This window comes from Ixodes scapularis, unplaced genomic scaffold, assembly GCF_016920785.2.
Source record: "Ixodes scapularis isolate PalLabHiFi unplaced genomic scaffold, ASM1692078v2 PGA_scaffold0__279_contigs__length_252992795, whole genome shotgun sequence".
NCBI classification, from domain to species: domain Eukaryota; kingdom Metazoa; phylum Arthropoda; class Arachnida; order Ixodida; family Ixodidae; genus Ixodes; species Ixodes scapularis.
In genome coordinates, this window is record NW_024609835.1 from 117,505,255 (window position 1) to 117,525,617 (window position 20,363).

Below are 20,363 nucleotides of genomic sequence, written 5' to 3' on the forward strand. Positions count from 1 at the left end.
CTTTGCCCCTCCAGTGCGCTAAAGCTTAAAATTCAAAACCGGAACCTAAGAAAACAAGTCCCGAAGACATAGCGGCAAAAAATGAACAAAATTGTGATTAACCGTTAGCGGTTAAGATGGGCACAATGCACACTCACACACGCACCGATGCATTCACATACGTACGCAAAAGATACCACGACTCATAATTAATATTATGAATTTCCTGGTTAAGATATGGTACAGCCCTCTGAAAACGCATGAGTATTTCTTGTCATTCATACATTCTCACGGCAAAGACGCCGCATACTTCATCATGGCAACAGTCACTCGCAGAAATTTGTTACGATGTCCACAAGACTTCCGGTCTCGTCGAGGCACTTGAGTACGTTCCCTGACCCAGTGTCTGACACAAGAGAAGCGAAAATAAAAATTCACATTGAGGTTTGTGACTATGGAGTTTGTTATTGCGCACTCAAGAGGGCCATTGACGATCGCGGTAAGTTGAAAAACACGATGTCGATATGGACGGCTCCTACTAGTTTTCCTGACTTTTGACACTATATTGTTAATGTGTCTGCATAATAAGTTGCGAGACAAGGTTCGCAGCTTTTTGCCGCAGAACTGGCAAGGTCGCATGTTCGGGTTCCTAGAAAGGCCGAGTCATCAACTCTGAGTCTCCGGTAGAGGAATCCGATTTTGAAGTCTGCAAAAAGAGAAAAAGGAAGGAAGAACACGATGAGTTTGAATACGGGGATAAAATTCCAAATGCATCCCCATTTCTTTCAGCCCTTCTTTGCGGGCACGTTAAAGGCCTTCAGCAGGACGAACTCGTTTCGAGGTATCGGCGTTCGAGCGCACCCAAAGGAGCACGCGCAGAGCCGAGATTGCGAGCTGATTCACTGATTCTTCGAAGGTGTTCCTATGCACTTGCCTTCCACTTGCACGTAACACAGGGATATTATATAGGCCTTTGCAAAAACCGCTTTCTGCGTGCTGCCATCTTTCCCTGCTGGGCTGTGGAACGCCTTCTGAGCATGCGCTGTTGCTCTGCTGTGCAATACATCAGACCCCGAGCATGCGCCCACAGCTCAGTGGCTCAGCATTTTTTTCCCGGGTGATAAGCGATGGAAAGTTCTATAGACTTTTGCATACCTTATCACCTGGGCAAAAAAGGCCGAGTCACTGAACTGTGGAAGCGTGCGCAGCGTCTGAAATACCACACAAAGAAACTACAGTGCATGCTCGTTCCACAGCCCAGCAGACAAAGATGGCATCACGCAGAAAGCGGTTTTCGCAAAGGCCTATAGTCAATGACAGCTAAGAAACGCAAAGTGTTGCTTACCGTTATCAAACTGCCTCTTGCTTCATCATTTGTTCTTTGACCGTTTTGAATGGGTAATAACGCAATCTCTTGCGGTATACCCAATCGTCGCAAATAACGAAGCAAGAATCGCTATAATAATAATAGGGAGTTGTAGTAGATCGTTTTTCTCCTCCGCTACGGTATCCCCGAAGAAAACACCGCACCTGAGCATGCGCGCCCCCAGCCTTGTCTGCATAGTTTAAGGTCTTGTGGCACATTACGGAGCGCTATCCGGGTGCTTAGCGGGCTGCGGAAACGCTCTACTAGAATTCCCTATTAATAGGTCACCCGCTGCGTTATTTATGCTGCCAGTTACACTAAACAAAAATTAATTTTGTCCCTCTTACCCTCCGTCTCGAAGTATCAGCACGAAGACCCGGGATTGGACTAGCGGAAGACCCAGCGTCGTTTCCGGCGTCGTCAAGGCGACAGCACTCCTGGGGACCAGGACGGAGAAAACAATGAGTTTGAAACAAGCATACAGTCCCGTGTAGAAAAAAAAAAAAAATGAACGCTATCTTCTCAACGCACGCCAACAAGAAGCCCAGAAAGAAAAGCTTAACGAAGTCCGCTGGGTATGTTTGTTTTGGGATCTGTAAGTTTTAAGTAAAGTGCTAATAGTTTATTGTTAAGACCGAAGTAGGTAAATTAGATTTTTGACCTCGTTAGTTAAAGGGAAACTGAAGCGCTTCTGTATTTGAGGAAAAACACTTCAACCGTCTTCATTTGGCCTATAAGATCAGGAATGTCGAAAGTATTTTTCAATTTGGTGCACGGAGACTGCAGAAATTTATTTTCAAAGTACCACCGAAGCCCCTCCTTTCCAGAGCGATACGTCATAAAAGGAGTTTTCAGAATCTCCGCTCTCGCGCATCTGCAGCGCCTAACAAAGGTACGCACGCGCACTCTTGCTATTTTCAAAAAGGTCAAAAACGACGTCACGACTTGTATCAGTGTGGAGGAATGTATCTGGCAAGCTTGCAATTACACGCGCTGCCCACACGAGCGACACGCGCTTGCCCGCCTAATTGTCCTAGTATGACATCACGATGGGTCGGAGGTTTTTCGCGTTTTCTCGCGGTTCGTTACATCTTCGGGGAAAACGAACGTGATATTCAGATTCACGAGATAAATAAACACCATAATTCACCTTTAATTCGCTTTCTTTTCTTTTTTTTTAAGCGGTGCTTTAGCTTCCCTTTTAAAGCAAGAATACATTTTACAAGGTAAAGAAATAAAATTTAAAGAAAACTAAATTACCACGAGCGCCCTGCTTACTTACCAAAATGTTATCAAATATTGTTTTTTTGCTAGGACTGAAGCTTAGTAGTAAGGAAGCAAATTTTTAAAGCACTACGATTTGCTACACGACTGTCATTGTTGTGTAAATCGTGAGTTCTCCGGAAGTATTCTTTTTCCTTTTTCAGAAGCAGAACACATAGCGGCTATAGTTTGTTTTCGTTTTTCCCTTGTTCAGGATGAACAAATAATGGTTGCATAGTTGGCGCATTATTTCAAGCACTGAGCTCTTTCTTGGGTCTTCTTATCAGTCTTGTTTTTGTCACTTATGTGTAAGTGCCTACCGCCAGTAAGAAAGTCCCGATAGTGTAAAACCAAAACCTCCTCAACGCATCTTTACAAACATATCATATGTGCCACGTTCTTAAAATAAAAATAAAAAAAAGATAAAACTTCATTTTTTTTAAATGAGCAAGAAAAACTATAACTTACTTTATTTTATCTTGCATAAAATGCCCATAAGTTATTAGGTTCCAACTCCGAGTCAATGAATATTAAAGTTTTGCTAGATTCCCATCGCGTTACTAGAATCACGAAACAAACTTATACGCATTAATACAGAGTTGTTTTAGCATATTAATTCTTCACTCTAAAAAAAAAAAGTATCACCTTACACCCTTCTGTCCGATATAATACACTCCAAAACTTCAGTTCGACGTACAGCGCCCTATAGTCGAACAGACGGCCCCAAATTTCACGAGGGGCTTGATAACGGTGCGATATAACTTTTCAAATAGCTAAAGTACGTATCAATGGCCACATAAAGAAAACACCGAGTTTTTGCGGTAGGGCCAAGAGAACCCCGATATTTCTTTTTTTAGTCAGTAAAACGTACATTAGTTATTTTAATAAGTTGTACCACACGGCTATCAAGCCCCTGGTAAAATATGCGGCCGTCTATTTGACTATAGGGCGCTGTACGCCGAAATAAAGTTTTGGGGTGTCTTACATGGGACAAAGGGTGTAATAATACACCCTTTTTTGAGAGTGTTCATAGTTCAACATTATTTGCAGTGCATGCCTTGAACATAGCTCTACTCAATGGAAGGCCGACACGACCAGAATAGATTTTATGTGGGCCGCTCTCCTTGCTGCAGTCTTTTCCCTTCCACGTTTCCCTTCTGATGATGGAGGTGAAAAGCTGATATCACCGTCCTCTTGTTTACACTTTTAAGGGCATGACCCCTCGGAAACTAATGCTAATCGAGGTTCGGACGTCACTACCGAGTCCACTATCATCCAACCATTTGACCACCATGTATCTCGCTATTCTGAGTCCGCAAAGTCGCGTGGCGTGACAACCGTGTCATTTCCTTCTAGAGTGAGATGGATTGGTTTAAATGGAGTCGCTCACGGAGTATGGCGAGGATCGAAGTTTTTCAAGGGGGATTAGTCGTCCACCGGTCGGTGCTCCGCCCGGATGACTGATAAGGTAGAAAATGTATTTTATTCATTTAGTCAGAACTATCCAGTGGTGTTGAAGTTCTTATAGAAGGAGAAAGTGGAATTATTTTACTAAAGTATTGATGAGCTCAATTCCTGCATAAATCACGGGGAATTAATACAAGTCCGTGAAAACATGGCACTAACACCAATAAAACAAATTGTAGCGTTGCATAAAACACTTAAAAATGCAAATTCGTAAATACAAGACATTAATAAATATAAAAAAAAAAAAACAGTAACCCGAAAAGGGAAACGTTGACCCTATCTTATCTCTGTTACGTCACGGCGGGTGGTGGCGCGTCGGGCGCACTTCCTGTCTTGGGCTGTGGGCGGAAGCCGTTGTGGCGGAAACCGTTATGACTTTGGAAGAAATCGGACAAAAACTTGCCTTCTCGTCAAAACGCCACAACTGGAGCTTTACCATAAGACTCGGGAAAGGTTTGAAAGTCAGTTTGCGTTTTCTGCCTGCTCGATTCGTCCAAAAACATCAACAAAAACCGTGAAAAAAAACACACAAAAAAAAACAGACGCCGTCGGACCACGATTGCTTGGGCGGAAAGCACTTTGGATTGAATTCACGGATACTTGTAGCCATCCGATTTATTTGTTTTATTCTAACATCAACGCGGGAAAACCGTTAAGTTGCACAGACCACCTGCGGACTACGTTCAGTGCGTCATCACGTTCAAATCGTTCGAGCTGTCGTCTGCTTTCGCAAACGTTTCTGCTTGTCGTCTGCTCGTTCAAACAACAGCGGCCAGTAGACCAAACGTTGACCCGGCAATTCCGATAAAAAGTGCAGACCTCAAAAGACGTTTCAGTTTGAAAATTGCCTCGGGTAAGTAGGCTCGGTGTAAACAGTAGATATAAGGAGATGTTGATAACTGTTACAAGTGGTCATCATCAACTTGTTATGCCTAATTCACTCGTTCCGACTCTGCTTGCGATTTTCAGTATCGACGTTGACATCTCAGCTGCGGTTCAGGCTTTTGTAGCCCGAGCGACGTCACGACTGAAAATAGCGAGCAGAGCCTTACCAAGTGAATCAGGTTTTAGCGTCCATACTGCGGCGTCCACGCAAAATGATTCGCGGCATGTTACATTATTCACATCGAGTTTTGCGGTGTAATGAGCCTCGTTAATTTCGCTGAGGCCGCTCAAGTAGTCAGACATTGCCCAGGAAGACGCAGAATCAACAATTCCAATGCGAAAAAGAGCGCAGCGACTCACACCGACGCCGACAACATCCCATTCCAATGGTTTGTTTATGGTCGATGACGAGCTTTTTGCCCACACCCCCATTGCGCATGCGCGGCGTCGGTGGCGTCCGCTGGGGGCGCTCCGGTTCGTTTGTAAACATGGGTTGGTGTATAGCGTAGAACAGCTGCCCAGAGGGCGCGCCGGAGCAGCACTAGTGGCCCCGCACTCTGGAGGAGAAGCGCCATCTATAGCAGTCCGGGTCCGGGTGGAATGGCAACGAACACGTTAAAATTCTACTCCGGCCACGTTGTATTAATATTGTGGATTTCGTCTGTTAAAAAACGGCTATTATTTTCTTAAGGAGGCGAACCTCTGCTAAGAAAGGTTGCCTGTGTGCCGCCTTCCGAGGTGGAGGGGTTGATCCAGACATAAGAACATTTGTCGACGGCGAAGTCCGCCGCAAGATAAATGATTTTCTTTATGGTTTCACTCGCTCTTGAAAGTCAGAGCTATTCGGACAAAGATGAGGATGATATATTGTTCAAATTGTCTTCTCGCGCAAAGCTGGGTTGTCGCACACACTATTTGAACTCAGTCAAGTGCTCTTGAAAGTCGTAGTTACCGACTGCTGAAAGCCTGCCGCGGCTATTTAAATGCATGCTAATGAAGTCGATGATGAGGCAGGCTCTGCCAAACCGTAACACGAGGCCAAGCTGTATTAAAAAAAGACAATGCGAGATGCAAATACGGCCACAGCTCATCTGTTCTGTTCCCAGACATATTAAGCAAATTAAACACTAAAATTGGAAAAAAAAAAAAAAACGTTACTACCTTGTTTTGTTTGGGAAAGTGTATTGCTGCCCTCAAGGCGGTAAAATCCTAATTTACGCACTTGCGTTAGTAAACCACTCATACTTTTATAAATAAAACGAGCGATTTTCAATCAACTCACATTTGCGCCAATATTGTTGTCTTGTTTTTTTGTTTTTTTTTACCTTTCTTATGTGACGTCACAATGATAGATTTAAACACAGTTGCGGGTAAATGCAAAAAAAAAAAAATTCCCGTAATTTTTGTTTTTTTGTTTACGCGCAGTTATACTTTATATATAATATAGATTGGACATCTTGGTCCGAAACAGGATCGTAAATATTACTTTCTTCTCTTTGCGAAACTTCTAATTCATTTTGAATTTCAGTCACACATTTTCAGTTATTTACCTTTTGTGAGCTGTCCTATCTTGGTCCCCCTTGTGTTGTTTTCATTTTGCACATCCAACATCACGAACACGCTCTAAGTCGATGACCCAGGAATGTTCTAATGTCTAATTTTTAGAGCTCCTCGGAAAGTAATTATACTTGTTGTGGGCTAACTACATCATTTAATATTTAAAAACAAAAACTAGAGTACAACCACCAATCTCTTTTCAATTATGCGTTCACGGCAGTACGCAATAGGGGCTATGATTATCTGCCTGAAGTTACCTGAAGCCCTTTTGCCGCTTACTCGCCTGCTCTTGTAAGCATCAAGGAACAAAATTGTCGCGTAAGCAAAGTGAGCTAGGTTCTCAAATTTAACATTAATTAAAATATAATAAATGCAAATTCGTTTTTTTTTTTTTTTTTTTTTTTTTTTTGTCGGGAGCCACGGGGATTTATCGCAGCTACTACATTAGGGACTTGTCGTAGAACGTCAGGTGCGGATTGCGGACCCTGCGGGCCCTAGATCCGTCCGGCGTCGATGTGGCGGCTCCCCCAAGCAACGCGCAACTCTTGCATGTTCTCGCGTGTGATCTATGAAAAGTCACTATTAACGTTACAAGTAAGCGTAGCTGCAGTATTGAATCAGACGACAAGATAGAGAAACTATAATTAACCCTGTCCTGCGCACAGCTGGCGATTCATGCGTCTGGAGATCCTTCTTGAATTACCTCCCAGGAACCAAATAAAACTTTTCGGGAGACCCATATTTACCTTTCTGTTTGCTACGGTGCTATGGAATTTGAGTACACAAGAAGAAATATTGTTCGGCCGTTGTGCATTCGGTACACTACGAGGCGCGAGGCAAGCACGGCAAAAGCACCATCCTCCCGCGTCGTCTGCTCCTTGTAAACGTGGAGCTGACGAGGCGCGCCCATACTGTTAGCAGTATACTGCTAACATTATTATTATTATTATTATTATTATTGACCATAGTGTGAGCTCAGCTTTACGTACGCTTGGTATCACGTGCCGCATTACTAAAGAGTTTAATAACCCTAGTACTTTTGTCACACTGTACAGTGATCTATGTCGACCACACGTCGAGTTTGCCTCTGTTGTATGGAATGGAATCTGCGCGACAACCTCGGCTAGAATCGAACGTGTTCAGAATAAGTTCTTATGTATCTACAGACATCGTTTCTCGTCGCGCAATGCGTCTATCTCAAACGATGATCCAGCAGTCCCAGTCCAACATAGCTTGGCATTGCCCACCCTGCGGCGTAGGAGAGAACATGCCGACATCCTATTTCTGTAATAACTTATTCATGGCATCACTGACTGCACATCATTGATATCAAATGTGCATTTGAAAATTCCCGTAAAACCTACACGGCAAAATGCATCCTTCTACAATGCTCCCGTAACTAATCTTCACGACCCCGTGTCGAGAATTGGGCACACCTACAATTCCTCTTTTACAGACACTATTGATATATTTAACAATAACACACCGGAGTTCATCAGAGCGCTAAAGTTCCTCACCTAAATTTGGCTTCCCATTTTTTGCACCTGATTAAGTTGCTCAGAATCAATTTTTATACTCTCGCTTTCCTTTCCTTTCGCTATCGTGGTGGTATAGCCTAGCGAGTTTATGTGACATATCTGATCTTTTTTAAGTGTTTTATTGTTTACTGTTTGTTTCTTGTGTGTAGTGTTGTTTTTCATGTTTCCTGAGTGCACCTGTACTAAGACCGCAAGGTTGTTCCTGGGCACTTCAATGCCCAGGAACTTTAGCCTTCAATAAAGGCTAAAGTTCCTTTAGCCTTTATTGAACTTCAATAAACTTAAAAAAACATTGATTGATTGATTGATTGATTGATTATTATTAATATGGGCGCCAGAGCGTTTACAATAAATTCCCAGACAGCCTCAAATCTATTTATTAATGCGTAAACATTACAAATTCCACACATCACAATTTATAGAGACGACGAGAACAAAGGCTCAGGACGAAAAACGTAGGTTTCGATCGTCGGCAAAGGGGAAGTGACTTTTGAATCGCGGGATAAGTTTGAGGGCGGTAGTATTCATGCCGCTATTCGACCGTTTTTCTTTCTTTTCGTGCATCGCGTGTGGAACATCTACAACTGTGTGTAGAACCGGCACATTTACATAGACATAAAGCGTGAAAACAAATGATAGCGCTGCACAAAAGGGTTGCTGAATGGAAACCTAAATTATGGGAGGAAATAACCTAGGCGTATATGTTAGGGAATTCATTTTGTTGTATATTTATATTCCTTTTATGATGTGACAAAGTTAAAAGCAATTTTTTTGTTCATTTTTTATTAAAGTCAAATATAAATCTATTGTATTTTGGATGATGCATTACGTGTGGTATTTGCAGCCGTGGAGCTGTTCACGTCACGTGAATATTGAAATAATGTGACGTTCAATCATGCGCAAGGCGTAGCGCATAAACGAAATGCAATACGAATGCATGAATGTTTTGAACATGCATATTCTTGTTATCAAAATAATTTGGTTAGATTAAAAATAAAGTTCTGTTCCGCAACTTCTGAATAAATAACGCCCATTTATATTAATTCATTTACTCACTTATATGAACGATCATGGGGCTTTCGTTGGGTACACGTTAATGGGAATTACATATTTCTTGACCAAGTTTTATTTTGTTCTGCACTACGGTTCCTGTAGCCCCCATGAAGTCAGAAAGGTATGTTTTTATGTTTCGTTCGCTCCCTTCTCAAAGTTATGATTAGTGTCCTAATGACGTTATTTTGGTGTATTATTTCTACGCCGTTGTATGGCTGTTGGAAAGTTGAGTTGACTTTGAAGTTTTTTCTTTACCAATTATATTACGTCTTCTGACTGAAAAATGTAATGTTTGAAAATAAACACATAAATACGTTTTAATATCGAATACTGAACGTTCCTGTTTTCACAAATAGCCAAGATAAGGTATCCACATAGATGAACTTAGAAAAAAAATTGAAGCGGTTTGAAAATGCTTTAATTTTTGTGAAGAAAATCTTCCGTTTTTCGAATAAATCCTCAGAAATCGACTAACACTAGTCGCAAAATATGCTTACGATTCGAAACTGCCATGGAAATAACGATGATTTTAGACTTCCCACTTCTAAACGCCACTGATACCTCCTTCCTCTATGACCCGTCGACAACGACCTTCTTTACTTTCTATATTATCACTTCTCCTCTACGAAGAGGCAATCCTGGTCAGTCAGCGATTGCCAGGTTGGAGAAGGTGGTCATTTAATGTTTTATTACGTCTAGAGTTACCGCAACGAGAAACTGCTCATGAGAGAATATATATTAAATATAAGCCTACTTCAACAATTCCACGCTTCGTGCTTTACACATCCACGTTAGAGCCCCTCAGAAACGGAGGAGACAAAAAAACAAAAGACGTTCGAGGCAACACCGTGGTAAAAGTTTGATATTATAGCGAATATCTCGACCAGCAAAAGCCGCAATAAAATATTCATTCATTAGCCGACCCTAATTTCTTTACAACCATTTAAGATAAACACGAAGATGAAGAAAATTGACATTTTAACAAGCTTGTTGACTGATGTACTAAGTGAAAATTCAAACACGAAAAGGGAAATGGTAGCGAATATGTACGATCTACCGTGCTAGTTTATATTTATTTTACAAGAGCAGAACTCAGGTGCAGTAGACGTTGGTTTGGAAAGGACAAGAGGGTCAACTGAGGAAGAAAGAAAGTGTAACATTGGAGCGGGAAAAGTGGATATAGGGGAGAAGAAATACAAGAATGAATACGCACGCTATAAAAGCGAAAACCAATCAGACCTATAAACCCGAAATACGGATCGTGAGCGCTAGTACAGCGAACTAACAAAAGGCTTTATGGTTACCTCTGCATTTCTCGAACCAGGGATATACGGGGGACAACTACCCTCTTGTCGTCTATTGAGCCGTACTTATATTTTCGACCTCCTTGATAGTCAATTCTCTAAAGCACGTGTTCATTGTCGCCTCTCTTCTCCAATCTATTCACATTTCCTGCCCACTGTCGCACTTTATCTCTCCCTCTACTGGCCCTCTTCTCCTTTCCTGACCGAGACTTCCTGGAGTTGAGCCCTGCTGGTGTAAGAAATAAATGTTGTTGCTAACTGGAAGCCAACACACACGTCCGTTGTCATACTTCTTTTCGTGTTTGGCTTTTTTCTTATCACAAAAGAGACCCTGTTCTAAAACAAGAGCTCGATTATGCAAACTATTATATTGAAAAGGCGATTCGATTTTCAGAGTAATGTAAAAGAAAACTGAAGAAAGAGGATCACCAGGTACAAAAGATAATTTGAAAAGTAATCCCCGAATAAAAGACGGGATTGTGTAGAGTGGGAAAAAATGAGCAGGTTGGCACATACCCATAGAGCTCCCGAAATTTAAGGACAAGAAAGGACGCCCCAAATGAGCTACAAGCAACTGACATTTGCTGAAATTTTTGCGAACTATTTTAACCCACATTTCAAAATGCCCCACGCATTGAATTCAATTTCTTCACAACGACACAGTTATAGAGTAATTCGGGACAAAGCGAGGCAGCGTCGAATCATCTTGACTTTTATTCTGATAAATGCGCCTGTGTCTTCGAATGGGAGAAAACAATTCCGCAGACTTCGAAGTAAAACGGCCAAAGTCTTACAAGCTTTCGACGTCGGAACTCAAGGTGATAGCAATTGTAAAAGTAACCCATCGCTGGATCTTTCAGGAAAACGAATTGAATTCCACACGTCGGTATTTCTAGGAGTAGGAATAAATAATAGAAGTCCTATTCAGTCATGTTAGTTGATAGTGGCGCGTTGTGGTGTGTTCTTATGTGCTTGTCCATCTCGCGCTTTCAGTTGAATGAGAGCGTTTGTGTTTGCAACGCACACATCAATAAATATATTGAGCATATGTGCACCACTTTGCAAGTATTGTGGTGCATCATTTAGGAAAATTTCCTATAAAATGTTGTATTAAAAAAAATTGAGTTCCAAAGCAATCTTTGCAAAATATACTTTTTGTCCATTCATCAGTCGGAATTTGTATTGGCTATTTGGGATATGCTTAATATGATGTTTTCAGGTTTTAGTATTGCTTTTTTTTTAATTTTTAAGAAGAGACATACAAGCGTCTCGCTTGAACACTACTGTGACAAAATTATTGAACATCTTGACAAAATACGTCACCGCGTTATGGCTATTATATTAAATGAGATAATTAAAAGGCACAAAATAAAATTGGCTTGCCGGATTTCTTTCAACTACTTACATAAATGTTTAGAAAAATACATTACGTGATGAAATGGGACTTTGCGGTTTTGTATCGTGAATATTTTGATGTAAGGTGTGTTTTAAAACTAAAGCGAACTCCGCATATTATTTTACCATTTAACGCACGTCAAAAATTTAATATGCGACACGCAGCGCGAACGAAAATACCGTTATCTTTGTTTGCCTAATGTTCTTCACATGTGCGTCTTCAAATGTACACCCGTGTACTTCAAGAACGCAGTCGTCCTTTCATAATGGAAATGAGCATCAGTTCCTGGTGAGCACAGTCAATCATTAAGTTTTCGGATGGAAAGAGGAAAATAGTGTTTTTACATCGGGATGTTTTTGATTTACCTCAAAAAGATACATTCTCAAATAAATGAACATGGCCGCTTTGTGGCCAATGAAGATTTAGCACTCAACAAGGCAATATATGCGGCATTAGATGTTATCAATTATTTTTTTTTGTACTTGTTGATAAGCAGTCTTTTTCGTCGGTTTCATTGTTGTTTCGATTTAAGACATAAAATGCAATTTATAAGGCCATATCTGAAACACCTATTTGATCACAACCTCAAAAAGCAACGATCGGGTTGTTTGCATGTTAAGGCGAGCCCACCTCGTGGAAGGTATCCCCTCGGGAGGTGCCTGGCACAGCGTCGTCGGGGACTCCCGAGGAACGCAGCCGCTTCACAGCCGGCCTGATGGTGGTCTCGTCGTAAGAGCGTCCAGTTTCGGAGATGGTGCTGAGAGAAAAGACAAACTAAATAATTTAAACAATCCCCACAATACCCTTGCCAGTCTTTGGGAATAAGAAACTACGTATTCATTTTCGTGTTTTGTTTTGTTTCAACAGTGGAAGACAGCGAAAACACGTATATGCGACCTAAGTAAGAGAACATTTGTTGCTTTACTTAGGTGCTGAAATCTTGGAGAAAGTCTTCGAGGTTTATTTGTCAGCTGCAGAAACAGATTAAAAATACATTGTTGCCGATTACGAACGAATTCTTCAAGCCATGCTGCGACACAAACATTCGAATTGGAACGTCACGGTGATCCTCGTGGCATTATCGTCAGCTGTTTCACGACACATTTGTGAGGCAGGCGTGTTTTGGCAGTAAAAAACACGGAAAAGTTGAAGAAATTATTGTCGGACTGGCGAAAGACGAGCGTCAATATTCCCGACGGAAGTTAATTCCTTATGTTTAGTTTGCTCGAATAAGATCAGTCTTCCACATGCTTAATTGCAAGGATATTTAAGCTCTCACGAGAGTAATTCGGAACGTACTAAAACCTTTCAAAAGCTTACGGTATTTTTTTTTTAATTTCGAAATGAAACATGGTAGCTTTGTTTACTGATTTATTTGTAACTTAGATACCAACACGCACAACCTTTAACACAGCAACCCAGAAGCGCCGCCAAAAAAGGGGGGTAACGACACAATAGTGAACTTTTGTGTCGTACATTCATTTTTTTTTCCTGTTCCTGGGTCTCTGTCGCCTGAATCTCTCGGTTTAGTTTTTAATTAAATCTACGCGCTTTCGTTTACCTGCTATCTGTTTGTAGCATAATCGACGAACGTATATTTTGACATTTAACTTACAATGTTTCGTGCCTTGACTTCCACGTACTGCACCGAACAAGCTTTTATTTTGTTTTACCACAAAATTTGCACTTCTGAAAATTTCAATTACAAAACGAAGTGAAGAAAAAAAGAAGAAAATTAGTATTATCTTGTTTTTACAGTTTCCTAATGAAAGTGACATTTCAGTTTCCCTGTCCTCTTGTGCTAAACTTCTTTTGCTATTCTAAGCAATCGTTTTGTGCTCTCTACAAAGCATTGTTGACCTCGGTGGACTCCACACTGGTACCACTCGGATGGTACTACCGACTGCGTCCGTGCGGTTGGTGAGGCTGAAAACACAGAGTTAATAGCTTATTCAAGCGTTGTCATTAAGCCTGCTGAAATTGAGATCACGTGGCGTCGTACCTGAAGAGCTTATGCCTACAGCTTTAACGTCTCCCCCAATCGAGAAAAGTCGCACACGATAACGCATTAGACATCTCGGTAATCTTGTTGTGACAGAAGCGGTGAATGATTACATATGATGTATGGAACAACGCGTTGTTTCATGATAGCCTGCACTGGTCGCCTCCACGAAGACTCATAGCGCTAAAAGTGCTAAAAAACGGCGAAATATCGCGTAGCAGTTTCTTATGCAATCAAAGCCCCCCCTCCCCCCCTCCCCCTCCCCCCCTCCCCCCCTCCCCCCCCCCCCCCCCCCCCAAAGAAAGACTGCACGCTACCTAAAAATAGTAGATTCACCAAAACACATAACTTGTCTTCTATATTTCGGGGAGTAAGATATAGTTAATCACAGCCTAATATAATATATTTGCACTTGCATCCAGCTATAACTCTGAACCTCCATTCCCTTCCCGTTGTCTCTTACTTGCACAGAGCCACTGAAAATGGTTTCTACAGACCCAAACCGTCTTGCATTAGCGATAAGCAGACTTGTGTATACGGGAATAGTACCGCATTGGGTGACCAGAGTGGCGGTATGAAACCACCCAAACAAACAGTAAAAAGCAAATGTTAGATCAGACGCCTAAGTGATCGACCAGGGGTCAGAACGAAATGGAAAGCTCACCTCTTTTTTGTGAAGGTGTTGGTTCCGTAAACATCTTCAGCATTCTGTGCCGAGTCGACCACGGTGTTCCGGAACTTGGAAATTTCTCTCGAGAACGTGGACGGCTGCGAGACTGGCTGCGATGTCTCCGCCGAACGCTGCGTGTTCTGGTCGTGCTGTTGCTGCTTCTGATCTTGCTGCTGTTGTTGTTGCTGTTGCTGCTGCTGAATGCGTTCAGCGGCTCGTGCCGAGCTGTCCAGCCACCGGGACGTTCCCGGCGTAATGGGCACGGGCGGCGGAGGTGGAGGGGGCGCCGGCATGTCAGGGCGCTGCGTCTTCGACGTGGATGGGCTTGACTGGAGAAATAATGAGAAATTCATATAGGGAGGTTATTAGAGCATATGCTCATAGATCTGTCTAGGTACGAGAGCTTACATCTTTCACCAGGGGTATGTTCGCTATTTGTACTTTTTAACCATTACAGATGGACAATAGTCGAATTTAAGACGTTGTAAAAAGACTCGCAGGAAACTTCACATTAGTCAAATTCTTGACAAAACCAATTAAGGTCGGTACACACAGGCATGTCAAAACTGAGAATACGCAAACCCCACGCTGCATCAGCGCTACTTCACTGCTGAATCAGTGGCAGGTCAGGGATGCATTGTGTGAGTAGGCAAGGAAAAGCGGGTCAAATGCAGCGGTGCGCTAACACAGCGCTGATAGAGCGCAAGGTCAGCGCGGTTTCTATGGTGCTGAGTTAGAGCTGACCTGCACGCGTAAACAGACCTTCACAATGATTTGTGCTGGAACATACTTTTGGCGATTATTGTTCCTGCACAACCATTCATACTCTTCAAAAATCATCACCCTGAAAAGCAAAGATACAAGAATGCTTGAGCGTCCAGTTCGCCACCCAGCACTCGGAGTACTACCCACTACGATCTGCAAAGCCCACCCAGCGAATGGCGAAGCCCTAAACGCGTTTTGCATTGAACATCTTATTTGCGCAGGTACAATGAGCACCTGAAACGCCAATCTCATTATTCTTGAGCACCGAATGTTTTCAACTCAGACAATAAATATTGACTGATCGTCATTTGCTGGAAACTCCCCATGCACCAAAGTGAACTACTATCCGCGTGCTTTACCGGGAAGCAGGCCCTTAGATTTTCTAATCCTCTTGACTATTGATTCATGTGTGCGTGGTCTCTCGTTGAAATCCAGAAAAAATACTGAATCGCTTTTTTTAAGATGTTTAAAAGCACGAGACGAGGGCATTTTGACATTTGAGACGTTTTAGAATGTTAATGCGCGATAAATTTCTATTATATCAAATTTATCGCCGTTATTTGGTAAGTGAAGGCGCTGAAGGGTCATCAAGTTAAAAAAGTTACCAAGTTAGAATATAACCCCTTTCCAGGATCTCTTGCGTGTCTTCATTAAAATAACGTCACAAATTCATTCAAAAGATTACCCTCCTCACCATTAAATTAAGTTTTGTTTAGCGCATAACCAAACGTTTTTTTGTTTTTTTTTATGAGTTGAATAACCGCTATGATAAAAAATAATAATCAAGAATCCGGATGAGGAATAAAAGAAGCGAGATTCTGAAAAAAAAGTGTTATACTTGGTATTCCGTACGGTATTTGCTGTAATTAGAACCACTGTTGTATTTATTTTTATCTTTTAGATCAAAATAATTTACACGCACGATGTCATTTCAATGTGCTGAAAATATCAAAGCGAAGCAATTTCAAAAGTAATTTTATCAGAGCGAGTGCACTAGAAGAATTTGCAAGCCTGAACAAAACCTTGACAATCAACTATTTCTAGGAAAACTGGATTACTACATTGTATATATGGCATGCGTCTTCGTACTTTCCACACACTTCCTAAGGGGGATCTCCAAATACATTAATTGTTTTGTGCTGCCTAATACCAGCTACGAAAGGTATCCCCCATTCGAGCCCTGACTATCTAAATATTTGGTTAGTTTCTTCTATCGCAGGATGATCGAGCTTCGACATTTTACGATCGTCTCTCCTTTTTTTTCACATGGCAGAGCCATATCTTGATACTAAAAGCGCTCGAGCAAAAACAATCGTTGCAAGCCCAGACCAAGACACAGCGTACTTGCACCTTGTCTGTTTTATTAAGGACGGTGTGCCCCCTTTTTGAACGTTCATCACAACCAGGCACGTCGTGAAGCTGCCAAGGTTCAAGTTAGAACAACTTCGACTTTTTTTTTCCTTCGATTACAAAGATTGACAAAAGTACGACTGAAGTTCAACCATTATTCGCATGCGCGATGATAGAAAACAAGCTGACGCCACCTTGCGGAAAAGGGATGAACTGTTTGTTGAGATATTGATTCATTGTTTCAGATTAATAAACGAACAAAAGCATTAAAAGTAAAAATTATGTTGTGTGTGTATTTAGGCAGTGGTGCGTTTATTTAGTTATCCCCAGTGGGAGTGCATCCGCTGTACATGTGAAATTTAGCCAGTGTATTACAACCGCTGGCCCGAAATCTTTAACATGCATTAGGCAGTAGTAATTCAAAACTACACGCCGGTACAATGCCCATTCTGGCTCATCCAGATCTAAGCGCGGATGGGAGGGGATTGAATACGATCTCCCTGGTTCTGCAGTGGGAGCTTAGATATAGCTGTGTTGCCTTTTTAGCGTGGAAATGTTGGTGGTCTATTTTTAAATTTTACGGCTATTTTTTCTTCCGCACAAAACAAATTCGGCACAAGTTTTTTTTTTTTTTAATGTCTATGTGCAGAAGTTGGACAACATTGTCCCCTAGCCGAACTTAGTTGATTTCTTCTCAAAATTCAAAAATTCGCCGAGTCACTTGTAAGGTTCCGCAGCATCCCCAAATTAGTGCAATCTCCACCCGCCTTTGCTGCTCGTACCTTCTTCTCCGAGGTAGCGGGACTTGACTTCTTGGAGCTCTTCTTCTTCTTGCCACCTTCTTGCTGCTCGCGCTCTTCGCCGCCCTTCCAGCGACTGAAGGTGTTGCTGTCGGGCAGGGAGCCGAAGCGGGCAGCGTCGCCCTTCGCCTCGTACTGCTGTCGAACCTGGACGGATGTCCGGTACGGGACTTTGCTACTCCAGACTCCAGACGGCATTTAGATTACGCTTTCATGCAGGTGACCCTATGATTGTATTATAAAATAAGTTGGTCATCAACTTACATTTGATGTTGACCCATCTAGAACATAAAGCAACTTGCTCTGCATGTTGGCTGCATCCGATGGCTCCCTTCCCAGCTTGTCGAGTGCGCTGGAGCTCAGTGGTCGGGAATGCTACGTAAAATTAAAAAAAAAGTGTGACAAAATATGTTTTCAAAACAATCGTTAAAACGATTTCTAGAATGTGTTTACCAACGTAACTGTATAAAATTCGATAACACTATTAAACGACTACCAAGTTAAAAGCTTATGCATCGTAGACAAATTATATTACTCTTCATTTGGAGACAGCAATATTCACGTAGTCTATACTCCGTTTCAGGATACTTTGGCGAACTATAGAGGTGGCGGAACCTGCGACCTAATAAGAGCATCGGAGCAAGGCACGTGGCTGCTTTAAGGTTTACAGACACGCACCCGTGACGTGGTGTCATGTTCATTGCTCCGACGCTCTTCTTCGGCCGCGGAGGCTGTAGCCTCACAGTTCGCCAAGTCATCGTGAAATGGTGTATAGCACGTTTTATTCATTGTTTCAGAGCATTCTTTCGTCAATTCGAGTACTTTCATTTAACAAGATACGACCCATGTCTGGAGGCAAACAAGACTTCGCGCTACATACACAGATTGTCATCCCCTATTATAATTCGAGCGCATTTACCGCTTCAAATTTGTCTCTCATGGTTCACATAACGATTCTAGCTTTACACAATTTAAATATTTGATAGATGTCCAAACTTGTGCTCTGACATCTCATAAGACAATCGCCGCATAAGAGTTGTGCACCACTGGCGTGCGGGCCTCACCTCACCAACAGTTAATGATCGCACATCAAAAGCATGCGCTACATTAAAGATGCCCTGATCGCGTTAACGAAGAACATATTTACACGTACAGGCCCTACATTCACGCAGTGCAATCAAAATAATCACGTTAAGGCGACTCCTGTTAATTAGAGAGGAACACCGATTAGTGTGTAAATGAGTAAATTGGGAAGAAAATGTTAACTCACAGTTCAACAGCTTGGTTTGTTTGTGTTGGATGGTAGAAGGGTCTGGATAGCCGGGTCCACGGGGGTTAGGAGCAGCCGTACACCAAAATGCCTGGTCCCTCCGCCCTCTCCCCCGAACAACACACGCACGCAGAAGGAAGGAGGACAGGCCAAGGAGGAAGGGGTCCCTCATTCTCCCACCCACCTCGCCTTTCCAGCTCCCGAAGGAGCTCCGAATCCCCCGCAACCTTCCGCAGACTACTTGCAAACCATAGACACCTCAGTGACCTGTACCAAACTGGGCCCAGTCAAAGAATCGAATCATAACTGAAGGAGCTGACGTCCTGCTCGCAAAAATTGCTTGTCAATAAGAAGTTGTAGAATAGCGTACACAAACGTTTTGCGTAAGCAAAGGAGTAGAGTCATCATCACTGCGCATGCGCAGAGCCTTTACTGAGTTTTGAGCTGGTGCATAGTGAAGATGTTCTTTCTCTGCGTACGCAAAGCTTATGTGTAAGCTATTTTAAAGCTCGCTAATCACGTGCCGTGCTGTTAATGCGTACCGTTAGCGTTATCTGAGGAACTCCAGGCAGCATTGAGTGATAGACACAAGTCATGGTCGTGTTCAGAATCAGCGCACTCTGCCAGTATTTATTGTGCCCAGAGAAGAAATTATTAGAAAAAAAACGTCGAATCATATTGCAATTTATTTATGCATATTTGCTATGTTTTATGAAAAAAAAAATAGCTGGAATGCAACATGTGACAAACGGTAATCACCGACTCTGCTTCTTCACGTCAATATCGTGGGCTTGCTTGAAACTTCAAAAAATAACTTTTTTTTTTTTTATGAGCTAGCTTCGCTTTCGTACCATTCTTGTAGATTTAGCGACTATCTCTTACCGACGGTACACCCTTAAGACGTTCGTAAGGGTGGTGCCGTGAGAATAATAAGTGAAGGCATTCTTCTACACGAGATGTATCTATAAGAATCCACTCCCTAAATCGAAGTAATGTAAAATTCTATCTTAAATGTGTCCTTACTCAACTCGCGGGTGTATAGTAAGGCATGTCTCAAATTATAATTTTCGGGGCAGATAATAACCGACCCATCAACGCTCTCGGCCTGACGATGTGAGACGATGCTAGAGGATTACCGGGTAAAACTAATTTGCGTGCAAATGCGAGCAAGGTTAATAGTATAAATGCACGACGAGTAGAAGTCACGAGTCAGCTCCTTTCAGCCCATTTTGCTTTTTAAATGTGTCCCGTAATCCGAAGTAATTAGTCATACAAACCAAGAAAATAATAAACGCAGCGTTTAACCAACATGCATCGTCCACCCAGTTCTGTCACCACTGACACCAAGTGGAAAGGATTAGACATTATTTTCTCTTTATTCTCACAACAAAAAGTAAACATTGCAAAAACAAACACAAAAACTGTTAATAGTCTTCTATACAGGCGTATCAAAAAGCACTCTTTGTATCTTGTCTTTCTTATAACATTACTATCACCGCACTTTTTAAGAGCGCACAATCGCCCAGTGATGTTTTGCCTAGTAAAATAGGTCTGGCACAATAAACTAAGCAGTACTGTTTTATTTAAATTAGAAAAAGGGATAGCACCACTGTGTAAACTTTGCTGTGTTAGGTGATAAGCTGGATTAAGGTTGAAATCGCATGCTGTTCCAGGAGCTTGATGCATACTTGTTGAAAT

General features: G+C 42.1%; 1 protein-coding gene across 1 annotated transcript in view; it reads right to left on the reverse strand.

Moving 5' to 3' along the window:
• Positions 1-628: 628 nt before the first annotated feature.
• LOC8034928 overlaps positions 629-20,363 on the reverse strand; it is a 61,287-nt gene continuing 41,552 nt past the window's right edge. Inside the window, exons 15-21 of the mRNA XM_042292800.1 lie at positions 17,660-17,770; positions 17,378-17,542; positions 14,475-14,809; positions 12,439-12,565; positions 1,693-1,782; positions 1,634-1,636; positions 629-685 (exon numbers count right to left, since the gene is read on the reverse strand). Coding sequence (XP_042148734.1) covers positions 629-685; positions 1,634-1,636; positions 1,693-1,782; positions 12,439-12,565; positions 14,475-14,809; positions 17,378-17,542; positions 17,660-17,770 — 888 coding nt within the window. The remainder of the gene's footprint in view (positions 686-1,633; positions 1,637-1,692; positions 1,783-12,438; positions 12,566-14,474; positions 14,810-17,377; positions 17,543-17,659; positions 17,771-20,363) is intronic.